This window comes from Syngnathus acus, chromosome 10 (genome assembly GCF_901709675.1).
Source record: "Syngnathus acus chromosome 10, fSynAcu1.2, whole genome shotgun sequence".
In the NCBI taxonomy this organism is placed as follows: Eukaryota; Metazoa; Chordata; class Actinopteri; order Syngnathiformes; family Syngnathidae; genus Syngnathus; species Syngnathus acus.
Genome location: NC_051095.1, coordinates 8445871 through 8469040, shown reverse-complemented (window position 1 = coordinate 8469040; position 23170 = coordinate 8445871). Strand labels below are relative to the sequence as shown.

The following is a 23170-nucleotide window of genomic DNA, read 5'->3' as shown; positions in this document are numbered from 1 at the left end:
TTCCAAACCGCAGACATTTTTTGCACGCATTTGTCGAAGATAGTTTGTTTTGCAATATTTTATAAACAAATTTTAAATAAATACACGGGTATCAATCACAAACGCATCATTTGCTTGTTAGAATGGCACTTGCAATACACTTACTGCTCCACTAGGTAGTGCAACAATGCTCCAATTGCGAATTATGCATAAAAAAAAGCAAAAGCAAAAAGGCCGAGACACAAGCATGTTCGTGAAAAATTAAATAAACAATAAATTCTGCCGTAATCGAAATGTAGCATAATGTTGTTAACAACTTGAGCGTCATAAAAATTTAGACCAGGGGCACTTTAGAAATACAAAAGAAATGCATATTGCGATATATTGATTTGTTTAATGGTACATTTATTGTTATTGTATTCTTCATGTTCTGGATCCATTTATTAATGGGCAGAGTGATTTTTTTTTTATCTTGAACCACTCATTTCATAAAATTCAAATATGATAAAAGCTGTGGGGGATGGTAAATCTTGTCCAACTGCAACCACGTAAAGTTAATGTTTTATCCCTTTTTGTCCCTGCTGCCTTCAAGCGCCTCCCATGAGATGGCGCCTCCTATGAATTGAAGTGGAATATCTTGATGAAAGGACTCATTCCCACCGCCATTTCTGGCTGTCTTCTCCTTCTCCCTTTTGGCCCTCTCATTCCCAGCTACACCGTTTTATATTTCTTCACATAATATTCACATTTTTGCTAAATTTGGCGTTGGAACTTGCTGTTTTATTTCATCAGCCATAACTCTGCCTCAGACGAGCCAAGTGTCACTTTTTTGTTTGCCGGCCCCTCTCCACACTCCTACCAATGAACACACACACACACTCACACACACATATCCATCTCAGGAAATCGCAGAGCCTGTAATGTCCCCCTGCTCCTCCTCCAGTCTTCTCCCCCTGTCAGAGTGATGTAGGGTCACAAGAATAGGGGAAACACCTTCCAAGGAGAAAACACACATGCACGTTCACAACAAACACACACACATACACACGCGCGCCAAACACAGCCCCTGACTGAGCGCTGCAGGGCCAGAGAACGACACATGCGTTGCGTTGGACCGAGCTGGATTCAAGTTTCACCAAAGTCAAGGTAAGACGAGTTTCCTTCAGTGGAGATATTCTTTCTTTTATACAGTCAGAAATCTTTGTTTGATCATGTATGCTGCTGTTTCCCACGTTTCTCACTTTGTATTATGGCAGAGGAATTAAAGCAGAATTCTTTAATGGGTACAAGTTAACCCACAGATAATCTGAATCATCTCTGCAGCTGTAGGCACAATGGTTAGTTGTTTTCAAAGCATTAAAAAGTATGTCACAGAGCATATGCAGTTGGTGAAATGTTGCCGTTTTCGCTGGCATTTTTAAAAATAATTTCCCACGGGTTTGGTGTCATTACACCTGCACAATGTTCCCATTGCACAGGCAATGAAAATGATGAATGAAAAATATATGTAAAATATTGCAATTTATGGTTAGTAAGTCTTGAAAGTGAGCCTTCAGTGATGCTAAAACAAACCTGAACTTTGTCTTAAGCCTGTGCATCCATCTCACGTGCAGGTCTTTCCTCAGTCCCGTGCTTTTTTTTGCGATTTAGCGCGCCGGCCCAGCTGCTCTGTTGTTTATTTTCGCATGAGCTCACTCACTGCCGTTCAGACAAAGAACAATGGTAAACTTTGCCACCCAGCGCGCGTTTAGGACAGTGATAACTAGTAAGTGTCACAGTTAGATAAGCAAAGGCCTCCTGCTCAGTTAGCGCCGAATGCTAACAGTGTGCAAGACTCTGGCAAATGTCGGACATTGTCAAAGCTCTATGTGGGAGACCAAGGCAAGGGAGTTCTATCGATGAGGTAAACACAGTTCAAAGTGCTGATAAGACTCAAACACAATTTCCCCCCCTACAGTTAACGTCGCAGTATGCAGTCTGTAACGGCTCACTTTTTTTTTCCTCAAGTTCATTGAATGTGCTGAATCTTTTTTTGTTGAAGGTCCCCGGCGAAGCCCAACAGAGCTCATCAGCTGACCTAACATGGGATGAACTCCTGACTTCAGAGCCTTAAGGTACTTACTTCATTAATGTCTGTAGTCTTCTTTGGTCAACCAAGGCACATATTTTTCATTGGGAAGAAATGTTCGCAACAAAAATGTCACAAAATGTGGACACAGGTTAATTATGGACCTTAGACCATCGTGTGGGAGAGCATTTAGTGATTCTGTCTGTCACTACATGTTATTGGCATAGATACGCAGATGAACTAAAAACTCCCCATTTGTGCATTGTGGAGCCACAGGCAGTTGGTGAACATCTGTAATCGAGAGACTTTAAAGAAAACATTCAAATAAAATTAAAAATACTCTAAACTGAATCCAGATATTTGTTATTAAATAAAGAAGTCTGACTATGAAGTCTGAACTACAGAGTTCAGAACAATTGAGCGCCTTGTTGTCCGCCATGAGTGTGCGCATATCATGGAACAGCAAGAAAAATGAACTTTTAGTATTTAGTAATTTTTTGAAGCCCAACTTGACAAGCCAGTGTATGGACAGTGGTATGACCGCTTATGCGCCTTGATGTTGCCGCGTGGAAATCCAGCACCCGTGACAACCCGGTGGGGGTATAGACAGTAAATGGGTTTCCTCACTAATGAAGTGAAATCAGATCATTTTAAGCGTCACACTCGTTGAGAATCGCTGATGAGAAACACGTCACAATGGCTTCCTCTCACTGTTAGAATATTTCACTCTTGTGTTGGCTCGTGTGTTTTTCTTGTGAAACCGAAGCACTGTGAGAAACAACGAGGCTCCCATGGAGGCTTTAACGTAAATCGCTCACCTGCTAAAAGAATCAACGGGCAACGGCGGCGCTATCTCGGATCTTTAAAGGAAGTTTCATACAAATCCAGAGTTTCCTCGCCAAGGAAGCAAAAACAGAATGTGATTGGCAATCATCCATTTTTTTATAGATCTTATCCTCACCAGGTTGACCTGGACTGACACCCTGGACTGGTTGGCACAAAAGAAAACATTCAAATAGTCGATTTGAAGTTGTCAATGAAGCTTAAAAAAAAAAAAACTTGCCCGTGTTTTGCTCGTGTTGGGACAGATGGGGGTACTAACAACATTCTGTATTATTGTAAAGAACATTTTTAACTTTTGCTGTAAACCAGTCAAATTCATATTTAAGTCACAAGGGCAGGGGCACATGCAGGGAAACCATACAAACTCCTCTCATGTTAAGATGAGATTTGAATCCTGAGCACCAGAACTGTGAAGCAGACATGCTAAGCACTAAGTCACCAAACCATATTTTTATCTGAGCTGTCCAATACAGATTTGACCATTTGTTATAAATTACTACTAGGACATTTCACCTGCTGTTGAACCTTAACCTTCTTCCATGATTAGCATATTTTGCGATATAATTATTAGGAATAATAATACATTTTTTGATTTAGCTTAAGCTCAGAGAAATAAAAACGGAATAGGAAGAGTTGTGCCCACTGAACTGCAAGTAGCAAGGAGTTCACGTTGCGGTGAAACTTCCATCTTGAAAATTTTGAAACAATATAAATTTGATTATTATTATATATATAAATGATATAATATTGAAATTGACATCATCAATGTGTGACATCTCACCTAGCGTTCATGGAAACATCCTCGGGGGACTCAGCTTCCCGCCAGCGCAACGCTGGCGTGACGCACGCACGCACGCATTGATAAAAGTCAGCACCCGTGTTGCATGTTTACACATACAGCGGCCTCCAAAAGGAACTTCCTGTTTATGACCAGCTGTGCCCCAAGTGTATCCTGAGTGCGAGCGTCGCCACATCCCCCGACCTCTAACCCCGGAAGGGGGGCGGCCAACATGCGCTGCACCACGGTCCTGGCCCTCCTGTTCGGGGTGGTGCTCTACCTGGGCATGGGAGCGCTGGTCTTTCAAAACTTGGAGGCCTCCGAGGAGAGCGATAAGTTCCAGCAGCTACTCGTCGCCAAGAACGACTTCCTGAGCAATCACTCCTGCGTGAGTGAGCGGGAATTCTACAAGCTGGTGAAGGTATCAGAGGACACAAGCACTCCATTCTTCCATCTACGTTGTACCTTTTTATGTTCATTTCCAAATAGATCAAAATTTGAATGTGGCAATTTTCTAAATTTAAATAATTGTCCAATTGTCCTTAAGGTCTAAATGGTCTTTTCCAATTGAATAATTTCTTTGCCGTTTTAGATCAAAATTTTAATGTGGCAATCGTCTAAATTTGAATAATTGTCCAATTGTCTCAGTGGTAATTTCTCCACATTTCTGGTCGGCTGTAGTGACTTATGTAGTGTCACCTGCACTTTGCAGCAGGCCTGATGTTATTTTTCATGTTGCTTTTTAAATGACTGTGGCCTAACTCTTGTGTGTCTCAAATGTTTTGGGCATGTCACTCAGGGAGTGGCGTCTGCGGTGGAAGCGGGCCTGGAGGTGAGCAGCCTCTCCAGCAACTTCACCACGCGCTGGGACGTAGCCTCGGCCTTCTTTTTCTGCGGCGCCATCATCACCACCATAGGTTGGCTTAAACCGTCAACACGAGCGTTACATCCTCGTGAATCCTGCCGTCTTTGCTCCTCCAGGTTTCGGGAACCTGTCTCCTCGCACGTGGTACGGACAGCTCTTCTGCGTGTGCTATGCTCTTGTAGGCATTCCCATGTTTGGCATCCTGCTGGCCGGAGTAGGTGACCACATGGGCACTGTGCTTCGAAGGGCGGTGGCCAAGATCGAGACCCTCTTTCTGGTGAGAAGGGTTTTGTTCTCCTTGGGAAACAAATTTCAGCTCTCGTCACCAAGATTTTCTTGGTTTCACACTGATGACCACTTTTCTATTTAAACAAGAATTTGGCGGCATCTAGTGGCAAAGAGGATTGTTTGTATCATTCTCAGCCTCCTCATTACAATGACGAGCATGCTTTTTTTTTTCCATCCCTCATGCGTGTTTGCTGCCTTGTTTGTGTGTGTGCGTGGTAGAAGCGTCATGTGCGTCCCACGACGGTGCGCGTCATCTCGGCCGTGCTGTCCATCCTGATCGGCTGCCTCATTTTCTTGGCCGTGCCCACGGTCGTCTTTCAGAAATCGGAGGGCTGGTCCTTCCTGGAGTCGCTCTACTTTGTGGTCATCACACTCACTACGGTGGGCTTCGGAGACTATGTGCCAGGTGGGAATGTTTTCTTCATCAGAACAGATTTTGGTGCGCATTTGATTAAAAAGAATATATGGCCCTTCAACCACTCAGTGGAATTCTTGGTGGAAAGGCAAGGAATTGCCAAACAGTTTGAGTTCCGAGAATCACATCTTAAGAGACACAATTGGAAATTGTGTGTGTGTTCACGTGTGTATCGAGATGGTAGTCACGCTGGCGGCCTGTTCTTCAAACCTCTTGTGTGGTTGTGGATCGTGTTCGGTCTGGCCTACTTTGCCTCCATCCTCACCATGATTGGCAACTGGCTGCGTGTGCTCTCCAAGAGGACCCGCGCTGAGGCGAGACACACACAGACACACGTTTTTAGGATTATGTATTTTCAACCCTTTGAGCGGGTGATGTTTCTTCTCACTTCAGATGGAGGAGCTGCGCGCTCACGCCACCGACTGGACGCAGCACATGTCCAAGGATTTCCGCATTCCCAACCCTCTGGAGTTCAATGACCCGTTCCTCTTGCAACGCCGGCGCTGGAAGCGCAGCGAGCGTCGCCGCATCCGCCGCGGAGCTCAGGTCACGCTAGGCTACTGGGCCCGGGGCGGCTCGGAGAACGGACACCTCCCCGGCCACTGGGCCGGCCTGTCCAGCTCCATGAGTCGGCTGGAGGGGCTGGGCTCCTCCCCGGAGATGATCATGATGACCAAGGTGAGGGGGAGGCCCGTGGTTGGCGGCGGTACAATGCCAAGGGCCATGCCGTCCGAGCCGTCTGCTGCTTTGCGTCAGCAGGTTGCGCGTCGCTCCTTACCCCATCTCCTCACACGGCCCTTCTCCCTTCCCGCGGCTCCGTCCGCCTCCGAGCTGGACTCCCCCGAAGCCGCCGTACAGGATGCCTCTTTCTCAGGATCAGACTTGGACTCCAGATCCGACATTTCCTCTGCGTCTTCGTCCTTCTCGGTTCTGCGTAAGTTCCAGGCTCACCGTGCACTTGAAGCGGAAGGAGATAGAATGAAACTCAAAGAGGAGGTAAGATGTGGGGAGAACAATCCGAGTTCCGGCCCCCATTTGCCAGCCCTTCCACCCTACTCCACGGGCCTCTTGGACTTTTTCGGCGAGAACTTGGCATACATCGACGAGTCGTCGGACGCGCTGAGCGAGCACGCAGACGATAGGAAGCGGCGCTCGCGCAAGCCCAAGCGGAAGAGCCTGAGGAGCGTGAGAAGAGAGCCGGCATACGAGTGGAGCCCCCACCAGGCGAGGAGGCCCGGCGAAGACTTGCAGCCACCGTCCAATCCGCCCACGCCGCCTCCGGACTGGTCGCTGTCATTACCGACTCACACGGACTTGCCACAGACGCTTTGATGTGTGCCATGTGAACAAATACTTGTTTACGTCTCACCAACGACTTGTGAGGATCAGCCAGGTTGTGGTAATCTGTGAAAGTTGAATGGAGGCAAGCGGACACCCTTGGCTCTTGAAGACGTTTCACCTTTAATCCAAAACCAACCTTCTTAAATTCTAACTTTTACACTAATCTAATGTGTGAGTAATGTGCTTTTTTTTTTTTTTTTTTTTTACAAAAAAACAGAATCCAAAATCCCCTCGCATTGCACAAGGATCTAGGAACACACAAAACGAAAATTTCAGATTGGATTTGGACCAGTTCTGTTGTAGTCTCGCATTTTATGGGGATTTCCTAATACCGTGTTTGCTTCCAAACTCACTTTTCTACAGCTGCATCAGACCGCTCCAGCAAATCAGGAGGTTGTATTATTTTAGAAGTTTTTTTAAGGGTGATTTGGGTGGGGGCGTGTGTGTTATTCATGGGAAATTACGGTCAATGTGGTGTCTCCCTATTTATGTCCGTTTCTGGTGTTTCCTCTTGTGGTGGTCACATTGGGGATGTCATTATAGTTATCAGGTGTGGCTGGTGAAAGGCCGTCCTGCATGGCAAGCGGTCGTTCCTTTTCCTGGAATCAAAACAGCTCCTTGGTGGCCAATTTATCTTTGGGATGATGAATGTTTTGGGACACGCTCACAGACGCGTTTCTTGGCAGACTGCATGTCTAAAATTTAGGATTGAAACTTTATGGATTCAACAAATTTCACCACACCCAGATGTGTGTGTGACAATCATTGGGACTTTAAAGACTTTTAAACTTTATGGATTCAAGGTGAAATGTCTTCACCAAACAAGAAGTGACCACCGTTCAGCCTTCCCTAACAACTTGTGAATGTTTGAACACTGCAGCTCACGCCCACGTCTTTCACCTTTTTCAGGCCAACACATTTTTAGTATACTGAACTATTTAAATTTACTGCTAAGTGAGACATATTGTTTCAGTTCTGTGGTCCGGGGTGGGGGTTGAAGTTTACCTAACAAGTAAACTTGTGTCATCTGTCTTTTCCTCAAAATGTGTGTGAGTGAGTCCTTCTGCTTAAATGTGAATATCTGACTCGGCATTCATACAAAAAGCCATTTTCTTCCTCGTCATCACGAGCACGTAACTGCACATCTGCAGACGTGCTGACCTCCGGAGCCCTCGGTGAACTCCGCCGCCGTCACCGCTGCGGTCGGACCCCGAGTGTCTTGCTTACGCTTACTCACAGCCTCGAACAGGCAGAGGAGAAGAGGAGGCTGCACATTTCATCATTCGCTGACAGCGGCCTGGAGGAAGAAACTTGATGAATGTTTTAGTGTGCTCATTGTCGCTGTCCAGTTTTGTTGTGCGTGTCGACGATAGAACGGAACGCCAGCATGCCACGACTAAATACTGACTTGGTCTTTTGGGGTTTTACAACATAAATACGCCTTGAAGCGCTGCGCCAGCACGCCCTCATGTGTTTAAAAAAGGAACTTGTGTGGCTTTGGGCCTGAGCCGGCCGGCAGGGCTTCCTCTGCAGCCTGCAATAATGCTGAGGCCACAAATGGGCCTCCACGGTCCAGTCTTGTCGCTTGTATAACTCTTACATTTTCGTCTTTATGGAGATCGAGTTTTAATTGAAAGCCTTGGGGAAAAAAGAAAAAGCGGGAGTCACGGTGGACCAGAGGTTAGCACACTTCTGAAATAGGAAAAATAGGAAAAGATAATAATAAAAAAATTAAAACAAAATTAAAAATTGTTTTATTTTTTCTCTTTATTTATTTATTTTTTGGGGGAGGGGGGATTTTTTTTATTTCATTTTTCTGATTTTTATTTTATGGGGGGATTTTTTTTGCCAGATATTTGGGGATTGTTTTTTTTTTTAACGTTTTGGGGGATTTCTTTTTTTTTTGGGGGGATTGTTTTTTTTTAAAAACCAATTATTTTATTGTTTTCAATAATTTTTAGGGATTTTTGTTTTTTAATTTTCTTTGAGTTCAGATTAGCGGTAAATTTAAATTGTTCAGTATACTAAAAATGTGTTGGCCTGAATAAGGTGAAAGACGTGGGCATGAGGCTGCAGTGTTCAAATATTCACAAGATGTTAGGGAAGGTGGTCACTTGTTTGGTGAAGATATTTGACCTTGAATCCTTTGAGTTTTTTGTTTTTTTGGGGGGATTTCTTTATTTTTATTTTTTTTCTGATTTCTTTATTTTTTTTTATATTTTTGTGGGGATTTTTAAAATAAAAATTAAAGGGGGATTTATTTTTTGGGGATTTGTCTGGTTTTTTTTAGATATATTTTTTATTTTTTTAGGGGTGATTTTTTTGGGGGTTTCATTTTAAAAAAAAACATTTTTAGACTTTTTTTCTAATTTTTTGGGGGGGATTTTTTTGGGGGGGGGAATTTATGAGGGATTTTTTTATTTTTATTTTTTCAGATTTTTTTAAAACAAAATTTTGGGGATTTTTTTTCCCCCCAATGAGGTGGCTCGGGCATCTAATCAGGATGCCTCCTGGACGCCTCCTGAAGCTGCGACCCGACCCCGGATAAGCGGAAGAAGATGGATGGATGGATGGATGGATGGATGGATGGATGGATTTTTTTTTCAGATTTTTTGGGGGGGGGGGGAGATTGTTTTTCTTTCAGATTTTTTTAAAATATTTTTTGGGGATTTATTTTTTGGGGGGGATTTTTTTTTAAAAAATTTGGGGGAATTTTTTTTTTCAGATTTTTTTGGATATTTTTTTGGGGGATTTATTTTTAAAAAATTTTTTCAGATTTGTTTTCAAATTTTTTGGGGGGGGGTTTTGGGAGATTGTTTTTTTTTTCAGATTTTTTTAGATATTTTTTGGGGGGAATTTTTGGGGGGATTTATTTTTTAAATTTTTTTTTCAGATTTTTTTTCTAATTTTTTGGGGGGGATTTTTATTTTTGGTTTTATTTTTTTCAGATTTTTTTAAAAAAAATTGGGAATTTTTTTTTCCTTTTTTGGGGGGATTTTTTATTTTTCAGATTTTTTTAAAAATATTTTGGCGATTTATTTTCAGATTTTTTTTTAGATATTTTTTGGGGGGGAATTTTTGGGGGATTTTTTTTAGGCGGATTTTTTTGGGGATTCTTTGTTTTTATTTATTTTTTCAGATTTTTTTTTTCTAATTTTTTGGGGGATTTTTTTTGGGAGGGGAGGATTTTTGGGATTTTTGGAAAGCGGATTATTAAATACTGAATCAAAAAAGATTTTTTCCGTAACTCCACAAAATACTCTTGACCACTGTGAACCGCTTTCATACTTTCACGACAGGACAGCAGAATAGCAGCCATCGCAACACAATCACACATGAGCAAAACCACCAGCATACCAGAGTCTAAATTTAAAAGTCGACCACGGGGATGTTTTTCTTTATTTGCACAATTTCAAGTGTGGTGAACGAGTACAGAATAGTTTGCATGAGTGTGTGGGTGACATAGAGCAGTGCACACTGGTGTGCCGTGAGAGATGTTCAGCTGTGCCGTGGGAAATTGTCCAACATTAAATACCGAGCGCATTGTAAACAGGATCGCCAAACCACAGGTCAGTTAGCGCAAGGCACTTGCTAATCGTGCATGCGTGGCAAATCGGAGAATCTTGAGATCTCATGTTGTGGCATCGGCACATAGTCAGTTTGTGTGTGTTGCTGTTAGTGTTGGCTCGTGAGTGAACGATTCGTTCAAAAGAACGATTTTCTTTTCAGTGAACGAGAGTGAACGAATCACTTCCTAAAGTGAAACGAAGAAGAAAATGACGTAACTTCCCGTTCACGAACGAGTCGTGAATTGCTTTTCCCGTTCCCCAACTGAACGGATCTGTGAGTGAACGAGTCAGTGAGTGAGTGATTTGCATTTCCAGTTCATCGCGAGAACGGATCAGTGAGGGAACGAATTCTGACTTTCCCGTTCGCGAACGAGTTAATGGGTGAACTGCCTTCCTTCCCGTGCATCAACGGATCAGTCAGTGAATGTGTTGCGTCTCCTGGCGTGAGCTATGTAAGCCAGAATGTAGATTTACGATTTGCCAAGGAAAGAAAGAACCACTCACTGAAACACCACTTTTTTTATGCACGTTTTCGTCAAGCTAACGGCTAACTTTATTGCATGAAGGGATGCGCCGTTATGCAACAACCGGGAGATTATGCTTCTCTTTGGGTAGTCTTGATTTTATAACATTTGTAGTAGTGTTTAAATAACGTGTATGCATATATACGCCTAAATATTGTTATCCAATATATCTACTGCAATTTCACATTAGATTGCTGGTTTGAAATTTACTTTTAATATTATTGTTATTTTCAAATAAACATTTATGTTAAAACTTGTCTGGTGTTTTATTCCTTGTTTTTTTATTCGCCAATTAAGACATGTCAAGTCAAGTTTATTTGTATAGCCCTAAATCACAAGCAGTCTCAAAGGGCTTCACATAGACAAAAATCGACAATTATTCTCAAAGCATCCCCTGATCTTAAGCTCCCAAAAGGGCAAGGAAAAAACCATAAAAATCAGACATTTGGTTAACTGCTTTATATGACAACATATGTAGGTACACCTCATGGACACTTGAATAGGTACGCTACACGAGGTAAAAAAATAAATAAAGGGTTAATTGCACAATAAAAGCACATTCAAGTACGTTCTCACGCCTGGGATCGAACCAAGGTCTTACCGAGTAAGAGCCCGTGTCATTGTCCAATCAGCTATTTCGACCTAGAAGCCCATGGTCGTCTGCACTGTTTTGTACTAGTGCCGCCCTCACCCCACCTGATTGGCTGTTTGATCTGTGACGTCACTTGGACACTCCATTAGGTACACCGCCATTTTCAAGTGTACCTAATAACAGGCCACTTTATTAGGGAAATATGGTCAAAGGTCACAGGTGTCAAGCTCTAGTCCTCGGAGCCGCATTCCAACATGTTTTCCAAGAGTCCCTCGTTAAGTGCACCTGCGTGAAAAGGTTTTGGTCAGTTTCACGTTCTACAGGAGCTAAAACTTTTCACGCAGGTGCACTTAACGAGGGAATCACACGGACACCCCATTAGGTACACCGCCATTTTCAAGTGTACCTAATAACAGGCCAATTTATTAGGGAAATATGGTCAAAGGTCACAGGTGTCAAGCTCTAGTCCTCGGAGCCGCATTCCAACATGTTTTCCAAGATTCCCTCGTTAAGTGCACCTGCGTGAAAAGTTTTTGGTCATTTTCACGTTCTGCAGGAGCTAAAACTTTTCACGCAGGTGCACTTAATGAGGGAATCACACGGACACGCCATTAGGTACACCGCCATTTTCAAGTGTGCCTAATAACAGGCCACTTTATTAGGGAAATATCATGGTCAAAGGTCACAGATGTCAAGCTTTAGTCCTCGGGGCCGCATTCCAACATGTTTTCCAAGAGTCTTAAGTGCACCTGCGTGAAAAGTTTTTGGTCAGTTTCACGTTCTACAGGAGCTAAAACTTTTCACGCAGGTGCACTTAACGAGGGAATCACACGGACACCCCATTAGGTACACCGCCATTTTCAAGTGTGCCTAATAACAGGCCAATTTATTAGGGAAATATCATGGTCAAAGGTCACAGGTGTCAAGCTCTAGTCCTCGGGGCCGCATTCCAACATGTTTTCCAAGATTCCCTTGTTAAGTGCACCTGCGTGAAAAGTTTTTGGTCATTTTCACGTTCTGCAGGAGCTAAAACTTTTCACGCAGGTGCACTTAATGAGGGAATCACACGGACACCCCATGAGGTACACCGCCATTTTCAAGTGTGCCTAATAACAGGCCACTTTATTAGGGAAATATCATGGTCAAAGGTCACAGGTGTCAAGCTTTAGTGCTCGGGGCCGCATTCCAACATGTTTTCCAAGAGTCCCTCGTTAAGTGCACCTGCGTGAAAGGTTTTTGGTCAGTTTCACGTTCTACAGGAGCTAAAACTTTTCACGCAGGTGCACTTAACGAGGGAATCACACGGACACCCCATTAGGTACACCGCCATTTTCAAGTGTGCCTAATAACAGGCCACTTTATTAGGGAAATATCATGGTCAAAGGTCACAGGTGTCAAGCTTTAGTCCTCGGGGCCGCATTCCAACATGTTTTCCAAGAGTCCCTCGTTAAGTGCACCTGCGTGAAAAGTTTTTGGTCAGTTTCACGTTCTACAGGAGCTAAAACTTTTCACGCAGGTGCACTTAACGAGGGAATCACACGGACACCCCATTAGGTACACCGCCATTTTCAAGTGTACTTAGCTAATAACAGGCCAATTTATTAGGGAAATATCATGGTCAAAGGTCACAGGTGTCAAGCTCTAGTCCTCGGGGCCGCATTCCAACATGTTTTCCAAGATTCCCTTGTTAAGTGCACCTGCGTGAAAAGTTTTAGCTCCTACAGAACGTGATCTGCAGGACCTCCAGTCCTCGAGGGGCCGCGTTCCAATATGTTTTCCAAGTTACCCTCGTTAAATACACCTGCGTGAAAAGATTTTATTCATTTTCACGTTCTGCAGGAGCTCAAACTTTGAGTGTCCGTGTGATTCCCTCGTTAAGTGCACCTGCGTGAAAAGTTTTAGCTCCTGTAGAACGTGAAAATGACCAAAAACTTTTCACGCAGGTGCACTTAACGAGGGACTCTTGGAAAACATATTGGAATGCGGCCCCGAGGACTAGAGCTTGACACCTGTGACCTTTGACCATGATATTTCCCTAATAAAGTGGCCTGTTATTAGGTACACTTGAAAATGGCGGTGTACCTAATGGAGTGTCCAAGTGACGTCACAGATCAAACAGCCAATCAGGTGGGGTGAGGGCGGCACTAGTACAAAACAGTGCAGACGACCACAGGCTTCCAGGTCGAAATAGCCGACTGGATAATGACACGGGCTCTTACTCGGTAAGAACTTGGTTCGATCCCAGGCGTGAGAACGTACACGAATGTGCTTTTATTGTGCAATCAACCCTTTATTTATTTATTTTTTTACCTCGTGTAGTGTACCTACTGAAGTGTCCATGAGGTGTACCTACACATATTGTCATATAAAGCAGTTAACCAAATGTCTGATTTTTATGTTTTAATTGGCGAATAAAAAAACAAGGAATAAAACACCGGACAAGTTTTAACATAAATGTTTATTTGAAAATAATAATAATATTTATTATATATATAATATATAATATATTATATATATATATTATAATATAAAATAAATATTATTTATGGTTTGTGCCTTCTTGTTTTTGTTTGTGTCGCCTACTTGTATGTCTCGTCACCGTGGGATGGAGAAAACGGAATTTCGGTTTCTTTGTGTGTCTTGACATATGAAGGGATTGACAATAAAGCTGACTTTGACTTTGACTTTGAATATTAAAAGTAAATTTCAAACCAGCAATCTAATGTGAAATTGCAGTAGATATATTGGATAACAATATTTAGGCATATATATGCATACACGTTATTTAAAAACTACTATAAATGTTATAAAATTAAGATTACCCAAAGAGAAGCACAATCCCCCAGCTGTTGCATAACGGCGCATCCCTTCATGCAATAAAGTTAGCCGTTAGCTTGGAGAAAACGTGCATAAAAGAAGTGGTGTTTCAGTGAGTGGTTCTTTCTTTCCTTGGGAAATCGTAAATCTACATTCTGGCTTACATAGTTCACGCCAGGAGACGCAACACATTCACTGACTGATCCGTTGATGCACGGGAAGGAAGGCAGTTCACCCATTAACTCGTTCGCGAACGGGAAAGTCAGAATTCGTTCCCTCACTGATCCGTTCTCGCGATGAACTGGAAATGCAAATCACTCACTCACTGACTCGTTCACTCACAGATCCGTTCAGTTGGGGAACGGGAAACGCAATTCACTACTCGTTCGTGAACGGGAAGTTACGTCATTTTCTTCTTCGTTTAGATTTACGGCGTGGTGGCACCAGCTTCAATGCGCATTACCGACACCTACTGGTTGAAGTCATATGAACGGAAAAAAGAACGAATCACTTTAGGAAGTGATTCGTTCACTAACCCTAACCCTTGTATTTATATTCGCCAATCAAAACATAAAAATCTGACATTTGGTTAACTGCTTTATATGACAATATGTATATATATATGTGCGTGTTTTACGTTGTTATATGAGTTGGTGTCCCCCAAAATAACAAATGTCGGCATAACGTTTTTTTTTTTATCAACCTTTTATTCAAACACATTCGGAATAATAACACCATCAACTATAACCCAACAAATACAAAATTAAAACATCAATGTCGGCATAACGTGTGTTGGCTGGTATAGCAGCAATGCTGTCTGTCACTCACTCGTGAATCTTCGCGAACGACTAATCAGCAGCGAGCGATAGATGGAGGAGGGACTTTACGAGTCAGTGACGTAATTTCCCGTCCACGAACGAGACGAGTCAGTGACGCAACTTCCTGTTCAGCGCGTGGGTGTGTGTCGGGGGGGAGGACGATTCGTTGAACGATTCGTTTGAACGAATCTTTTGAATGAACTGATTCTAAAGATTCAGTTCGCTTAAAAGAACAGGAATGCACATCACCAGTTGCTGTGTGCTTTTACTAACAGTGACACTATGACGGCTGTGGTGCGTTTTCGTTCCGATGGAAATCAGAGCATGTAGTTCAACGAGAGAACCTGGATTGTTCCTAAAACAGTAAACAAAGCCATATTGATTCTTTTGGATTTTGATCACAATCACTTTCAATAGTTTATTCCTTACACTGTCTAAAACCTTTTTTCAAAAACTGTCACTTTCATTTACAAAAGAAATACAATTTAAAGAATATTTAGTATTTATTTTTATTCAATTATTCGACTCTCCATACATATATAGGAATAGAAGTTTACGTCTTTTGTTGTAATATAACTGATTTTAATATAGAAGCTGGTGTAACACTTAACAGATTTTTGTTGGTGGTGTGCCTCGAGATTTTTTCCAATGAAAAGGTGTGCCGTGAATGAAAAAAGGTTGGGAAACACTGACATAGAGAACACAAGAAAGTCAGCATATGACCATCAAGATAATGAATGCACAAGAAAAAAAGAAGCCAGTCAGCATCATTAGGCTGCCAGACCCCAAAAATGTTCGGAAATGCGCCGGGGCTGCAAACCGCCACCTTCCAGACAAATTCCGCCCCGTCGTCCGTCCCATGTCTGGCTCTCAAAAGGCCGTCTCCTGCTCTCTCCTCCCACCACAAATCCCAGAAGCAGCAACGGAGGAGGAGAAGGCGTTTTGAATGGATGCCTTTTCGTCAAAAAACGTTCGCATCCTATTTACGTCGGGGCACATTTTGAGGCCTAGACCGCAGTGAGCTGGCAGGGCCTCGGCCCGCTCACTTGGACACGGCCCCTCTTTTTCTTTCTATTCCTCTTGTCTAGCTACAGTACAAACAATCAAAAGGAACAGTGGACATAAAGGAATCCTGTGCTGGATGCACTGTCGAAGTTTATTACAGCACGTTTGTTTACTGTGCATCCGGAAAGTATTCACAGCTTCACTTCACTTGTAGAGTTTTGAAGGGGGGAAAAAATGTTGAACATATAATGCATAAAACGTGAAGTGCTATGAATACTTGCCGTATGCACAGTATGGATGTGAACTTATTTCCAGCCTCAAATGGAAAGCGGGCGGACGCGCGTCTGTCTCTAGCGACACTTGCAGGACTTGACCACCATGTTGGAGAGCTGCTCCACGCGGGGGCTGCGTCCGATAAAGTACATGATGGTGAGGGGCTCCAGGTCCTGGGGGACGCAGCAGGGTGACGCTGACGCTTCGGGGTTCAGCTTGTTGTACAGCGGTAGGATCTGATACACGCAAACAAACACAGGCAGAGTGTCAGTATTATTCACCGCACATATTTGTTTGTTACGATGCCAAGCAGTGTGTGTGCGCTGTCGGCGCAGCATGTTGTCTTGTTCTTTATGTTTATGGGTGCCATACGAGTTTGAGGTAAACCAGCGACCACAAAGCGTGCATGTCGAGCGCATTCCGTAATGCACGTCACCCAAGTCTGCACGTTTGACATATGCACCAAGCAGACACGTCACTACAATGATTGTTGGGTGTTGACATCGAACAGCCGTGTCATGTGATGCCTTCAATGACATTTTGAAGCCAATACTGAAAACCAATGCAATTTTGTACAGTCACATATTTACAATATTTCTGAGTGAGGATCATGTATACAAAACGTTGTAAAATGTAACAATATGTAACATATGTATATATTTTTAAAACGTTCTTTTTTTGTGTTTGTTTCCACTGTGCGGCCGGGTCGGCGTTATTGAACAGAAAGAGTTAAAGCCCACCATGTTGTAGTGGTTGTTGGCGCTCCAGAGGTAAGGACAGTTGCCGGCGCAGAAGTTGGCCTTGTAACCTTTGGGCTCGTGGATCCACTTCCAGTTGAGGTCGCGCCGGAAGTCGATGTAGAGCGAGCGTAGGCAGCAGCCCGACTCGGATCCGCTATCACACGCACACAGAGAAAACGGGTGTTTAAAGTTGTGTCATGGGAAAATGACAAAAGAAAATGGTAATGACAATGCAAGGCTGCCAGACAGTGTGAGCCAGACGAAATCAAACATGCAGCAGTCTAAACACTGATACACCGTTCTTAGACATTTTTTTAGTCCATTTTGACATAATGTATACACTACTGTTCAAAGGTTTGGGGTCAGCTAGTCAGTTTTATGTTTCCAGGAAAAGACAGTGTTGAGAGACAACTGGCTTTGTAAACGTAAAATCAGTTAGTTTTCCAAAAAGTATTTCTTTGATTTAGTTAATGAACATGTTTTTTTTTTTTTTTGTGTTAGTTTTTTTGTTAGATTTTGTTTGCTAAAATAACCTTGTATGTCTGAATACTTAGAGTGCAGTCATACCGCGAGCAGGTTGCTGCCTCGGTAGCCGCCGCCCTCTTTTTGCGGTTCCTCTTGGCCGGGTTTTCTACTCGGTCGCTGGGCAGCAGGGTGAGGATGAGGTGAGGCGTTTTGCTGCTGAAGTCCGCCTGACCTTTCACCTGGCTCTGCTGCTTTAGCAGGCGCAGCTGCTCGTCGTCCACGCCTGTGCAAAAAAAGACAACGCTTTTGGAGTGCCACTCCTCATACGTTTAAAGGAAAAGAATCAAGATGATGGGCAGCACAGTTCGCTGCTGTATGATGTGAGCGAGTCATTCTGTACTGTATTGAGCTCTTCAGAATAACGGCTATTTTATTACTGCAATAGTCTAAACATAAAAAAAAAATAAAAAAATTCTGATTTTTTTTGGGCGGGCTTTTTTTGGGGGGGGGGGGGATTTTTTAATTTTTTTGTTCTGATTTGGGAGTTTTTTTCCAGATAATTTTTTTAATTTTCTTTGAGTTCAGAATAGTGGTAATTTGATTGGGGATTTATTTTTTACATTTTTTTTTTCATCTTTTATTTTTTTATTTTTTGGGGGGGATTTCTTTTGAGGGGGGGGGGATTTGTTGGGGGATTTTTTTTCGGATTTTTTAATTTCTTTTTTCAGATTTTTTTTTATTTTTTGGGGGGGGATTTTTTTTTTTTTTGTCCAGATATTTGGGGATTTTTTGTTTCCATTTTTTTAAATGGTTGCTTCTAACTAATAAATATGATCATTCGCAAAGTTCTCTGACTGTAAGTCTCAAAACATGTGCAGGCAGCTCTCTTAAACTCGTCAAAAATCGCACTTAATGACACCCCGCGGGACTGACAACACCCTCATCATCTTGTCATTTGGTAGGTATTAGCATGCTCGCGTGCTAACACATCACAGCCAATTTCAAATGTTTATTCGCTTTGCTTGTCTTACAACAGAATCAAACATTGATATTTTTTGTTGACATAACGAGGGGAAAAAATATTGAGCTGAGAGTAAATTGGGAGTAAAGGGCAGCCATTTGGGGCCTGGCCAAAGCCGCGCACGCCTGCTAGTTGCTCAATAGTATTGCAGTGTATGTGGGAGAACAGGACGGCTATTTAGCGGGGTGGTGTGACATTGAATCATTAATCATGTGGTGAGTGCCACATTTCTTGTCGTCTTAACACTCACCTGATTTTTGGAACCATATGTTTTGTTGACCAACTTTTATGGTCCATGTAATTTCCACACATACGTAACAGGATGACGCCTTTTTCAATGCATAAGTTTTGATCGACACTGCCGGAGAGATATTTGTTTGCCAAACCTGTTTATTATTGTGGTTGTAGTTTGCAGTGGTGCACAAATGTACTATCATCTGTGTTTAATATTTCACGTAAATACACGATCGAGTCCTAAATATACGTTCCCAAACAGCGGTCAAGTGAAACTGATATAATTTCATTTCAATGGGCTGAAAATGAGTTATTTACTACAAATAATGTATCTTTATCTATCTATAAACAATAAAATTCCTGTCCCATAGGTGGCAGAGGAGGCCAATTTTTGTGGATAAAACCGCAGCAAACCTGCAAAGAGAGCCTCCAGTTCCTCGCTCTTGTTAGGAACAATGTTGTTGGTGGCGGGGACGAAGGTGCAGCATGGACAGTGGACACCCAGCTTCAAGCCCAGATTTTTCTCTGCCAGTAGAGAGAAGGAAAAGACACGCGTGAGAAGAAGAGCACAAAAGCGTTTCAATGTGTGAATACAAATGATGCCAACCTGGCTCCGACACCCAGTCCTTGACAGTTTCTGTGACGTCCACCGAGAGCCAGGCTCCCCTTGCTCGCGGCTGCACGGTGCGAGAGTCGATGTAGCGCTGCGTGGACGTGCTGTCCTCGTCCGGCTTCAGCAGCTGACACGACACACACATTCCCATTGACATTGTGCTCTTTCTGGTGTGTGTGTTTACATTAAAATTTCACCTGGGAGTGAACACAATTTTTCACTATCTGCCAAACCTTTGCTTGGTGTGACATTTGTTTGTTTGTTTTATTGTTGGTGCTTGTATCGTCATTCCCTCCTGCCTAACCACTATGTAGTATTTTTATATAATGGACCATATAGTTCACCAAAATGTCCCATTAAAAAATCCCTACGTAGTGATTAGGGAGCGGGGAATGATCACTCATTCCCTACTCCCAAATTACCATAAAGATAGATTTTTATATGGTGGGCTATATAATGGAGTCATCAAGTGAAAAGCTGTTTTTTGTTTTTGTTTTTTTTGCTGTCATCCAATTACAATGTCATCTGGTAGACCTTGCACAATAATCTTTGAAAAAGAAGTTACGATAGAACCTCTAAATTCGCATGTGACTGTCATGAGTGACAGAATGCGAGAACGCAGCAATAATTTATCAATACTGTCAGGTAAAGCAATTATTTTATGTTGTCAGTTTGAAACTGTAGCGTTTGCATTCAATTTCCATGATTTCCTATGAATTGTGGAAAGAAATTTCCAAAATTAGAAAGGAATTGGAAAGGAATTTCCTATGAATTGTGGAAAGAAGTGTTTACTTATTTGAAATGTGCAGGATTATACAAAAACCACTTGACTAAGGGATTTCCACAACACTTTGTGGCGTGGTTAGGAAGAAGCCATTAAATGTTGGTGCAGCTCCTGGATTGGTAGTGTTAAGTGTTTGTCCTTGGCACAGGTCTGGCTCCTTTTCCACTGTGGAAAGGAGCCTCATTTACTCAATTGGATCTAAATAACACATGCTAACATTCTATGCTCATAAACTTAGCATGCAAATGGAGGTGACTTGCTTCCCTGGGAATTCTGAGAGGTGTGAAATATTTGCCCGCAGCCACAAAACAAGTCACACAGCCGATTGTTGACATTCACATCTACTTTTAGACAAAATAAACACGGTATAAATGTTGTCTGTTTTTTTTTTTTTTAAGAACACACGAGGCTCTTCTTTAAAACCACATTAAAAATGCGTGTTTGGATCCTAACCTGATAGATCTCCACTCTCTGCTCGGAGGCCCGGGCCTGCGGGTTAGGGGCTCGGAAGATCCTGAACTCAGCCTTGACTAGCGTGCTGTTTGTCATGTCCACGTTGCTCACGTCGAACAGGACGCTTCTGTAATGCGGGTCCAGTGGCAGCGGCTGAACTGTGTCTGCCGAGGAGAGGGGGGAAAAAGAAAGACCCGAGCTGTTGTTCAAGTCAACAAACGTACAGTGGATAAGGAGTGGTGATGAAAAACAAATAAAAGGTTTGGACAGCAAGGTAATGAATGCCTTGTGCGGTTTTGGCCATTGTCGCACTGGATGGATTTCAAGGGTTACGTAATTCTCCAATGTCGGTGTATGTGTTTCTTTCATTCGTAGCCTAACATTTAGTGGCATTTCGGCCACACGTCCACCATTGACGTGATGTCTAGATAACGCAGATGCACACTCTGACTTTTCAAACTTGATGCCATACTACTGTCAGACCTAGGGTACAAATTGATTCTAAATATAACCTCCAGAGATCCCCCCCTTCAGTTCTCTATAGAGAATATTGCCCTCTTTTGCCTGCTTTTATCTTAGTCATGCATAGAGTGAAATGATAGGTTGCTTGATTACACATTGGAAGATGTATATCTTATCTGTTCACCATTTCCCTCCCTGAGAGTTTTTGATGTCCAATGGGATACAAAGTGGTCTTTCTCTAATGAAATGAAATTAAATGCCATAAAAATCATAGTTCTTGTCTTTTTTTTTAAACCCAATGTTCTGAATAATATTGTGTTTGTGGAATAAGAATTAAACAGAATAACCCAGGAATTTTCAACCATCTAAACAGGCTGACATTTTAAGCAGTATCGCCCCCTGCTGTCGACTGAAATTGACGTCAAAGTGCACAGGTTGGTCACGTGACATTCGCCACACTATCCTGTTGGATGAACGGCAACAGGTGGGTAAAAGGAGAGCTTCTGCCATCTACCAGAAAATCGTTGATACCTTTTCTGACTGTCACTGTAAGTCGTCGTATGAGGCATAAAAAGAGGAACAAATTACCCGATCTGGAGAAATGTACTCACTGGTTTGCGTGCGCTGGGGCAGCATGTCGATCCTCTGCACTTCTTTAGCGTAGTAGTCCTCCTCGCTGCTCTCCCGTTCGCATGTCGAGTCTGCCAGACGCGCTCTCTCCTTCAGCAGCTCCCGAGTGCTGTTATACAGCAACATGACCTCCACGGGCACCGTACCGCCGGCCGCCGCCGCCGCCCCCACCTCGTCGTCGTCGTCCGGCGGGCTCTGGATGCGCAGCTTGCTGAGAATCTGCCCGCGCACCGCCTCGATGCGCCGCGACTTCTGCTCGTCCAGGTTGATGAAGGCGCAAGTATTGATGCCCTTGACCAGCGCGAAGGAAAGCCGGAGGAGCAGCAGCAGAGCCAAACGAGACAGCCACATTGTCCGAAGAGGGGATGGGAGCGAGAGACAGTCCCTGAACGGCCGGCCGCGGGGGCAGTCAGACTGTGGGGGGAAAAAATACCTCCAGATTCAGAAGGGAAGGGAGACTGTAAAAGTCCGACACTAACCGCTGATCGCAAAATCGTCCGTCAGAGTTAAAGCTACCACGATAAACATATACGACTCCTAAAAAGCGCATGAAAGGGGAGGCTGATATCAGGCGGCCACTTAATCGCGAAACCGTAGCAAAAAGTTACAACTGTCCTTCAAATAAAAAAGTTTGATTGGTGGACTACTTATGACTAAACTCCAGTGTTTAATTTGTTTTTACATCTTTCATCAAGCGAGCTAGGCTAGCTATACAAACTCCTTGAAAAATAATATTAGTCCAACACTTAATATTGAGACATTTAGACGTAATGAATCCAAGCAAAATCTGACTAGTCCTCCAGTGTCCATCCTTTGGGCAATAAAAACAACTCAGCCCATGATAAGCTCACCACACCTGGCAGCTCACAACGCGTTACGTCCCCTCACACCGACAAGCACACCGGCTGGGCCAAAGGGGCCACATAGCCGTCTGTCTCCGAAGGAACCTACCAGCGGTATTTAACGCCCCTCTTGATACACTCCAAAAGACTTCCTACTTCCCCGAAAACGTATTACAAAAGCCCTGATTATCCTCACTACAGATAAACAAAACGTAGCCAAACAACCGGAGGGAAGTGCTGATTTATGTTGGAAAACCAACGGCCCGGCGAGCCCCCTCGCATAAACATCCAAACACGGAGAGAGGTAAAAGGGAGAAAAAGCAGAAGTTGAAAGAAGTATGAAAGAAGTCCTTGTGGTAGAGGGGCCGCTTTCAGGGCAGATCAAGCGGGGTCCGCTGGTATGCGTGCAGACCTGCTGTGGGATGGGGCTCCATCACGAGCCGCGCCGACTGAGCCACGAAGCCCGCGAGAAAGGAGAGTCGGAGGCGGGGTTGCCCTGAGAGCAGCGGACGGTCTTTGTGGGAGGTTGGGAGGCGGGCTGCTCCCGAAAGAGGAAGGGAGTGTGACTTGTGGATAAGAGCCATTTGACTCGCACCAAAGTGGGCACACAAATACACACAGTTAATTTCTTCTAAAAATAACAATCCTCAAGTGGCCGATAAATGGAGACAAAGTTGAACACTCGGAGCTAGTTTACTTAACAAGTCGATAAGAGGCCAAAATTGGTGGCTTCTTAGTCATAGTTTAATGA

At 43.3% G+C, this 23170-nt stretch overlaps 2 protein-coding genes across 3 annotated transcripts; one reads left to right on the top strand and one right to left on the bottom strand.

Annotated features, from left to right (window-relative positions):
* The first annotated feature begins 409 nt into the window (after positions 1 to 409).
* On the top strand, positions 410 to 6777 carry kcnk4a (potassium channel, subfamily K, member 4a). 2 transcript variants are annotated; one of them, XM_037261117.1, is made up of 8 exons: positions 412 to 1125; positions 2021 to 2093; positions 3825 to 4089; positions 4468 to 4585; positions 4650 to 4810; positions 5041 to 5227; positions 5414 to 5550; positions 5630 to 6777. In XM_037261117.1, exons 3-8 carry the CDS (start codon positions 3901 to 3903, stop codon positions 6566 to 6568), a joined length of 1731 nt encoding a protein of 576 aa, XP_037117012.1. In that variant the 5' UTR covers positions 412 to 1125; positions 2021 to 2093; positions 3825 to 3900; the 3' UTR covers positions 6569 to 6777. The 2 variants fall into 2 exon arrangements, with proteins under 2 accessions (XP_037117011.1, XP_037117012.1); XM_037261116.1 differs by having other exon boundaries at positions 410 to 1125; positions 5041 to 5550.
* An 8690-nt stretch (positions 6778 to 15467) lies between these two features.
* Positions 15468 to 23012, bottom strand: tgfb5 (transforming growth factor, beta 5). The gene is made up of 7 exons (XM_037261120.1): positions 21559 to 23012; positions 20486 to 20649; positions 19243 to 19375; positions 19050 to 19160; positions 17483 to 17663; positions 16916 to 17069; positions 15468 to 16411 (listed from the first exon to the last, which is right to left on the bottom strand). The coding sequence occupies exons 1-7, from the start codon at positions 21926 to 21928 to the stop codon at positions 16253 to 16255; spliced, it is 1272 nt and encodes a 423-aa protein (XP_037117015.1). The 5' UTR covers positions 21929 to 23012; the 3' UTR covers positions 15468 to 16252.
* Positions 23013 to 23170: the final 158 nt, after the last annotated feature.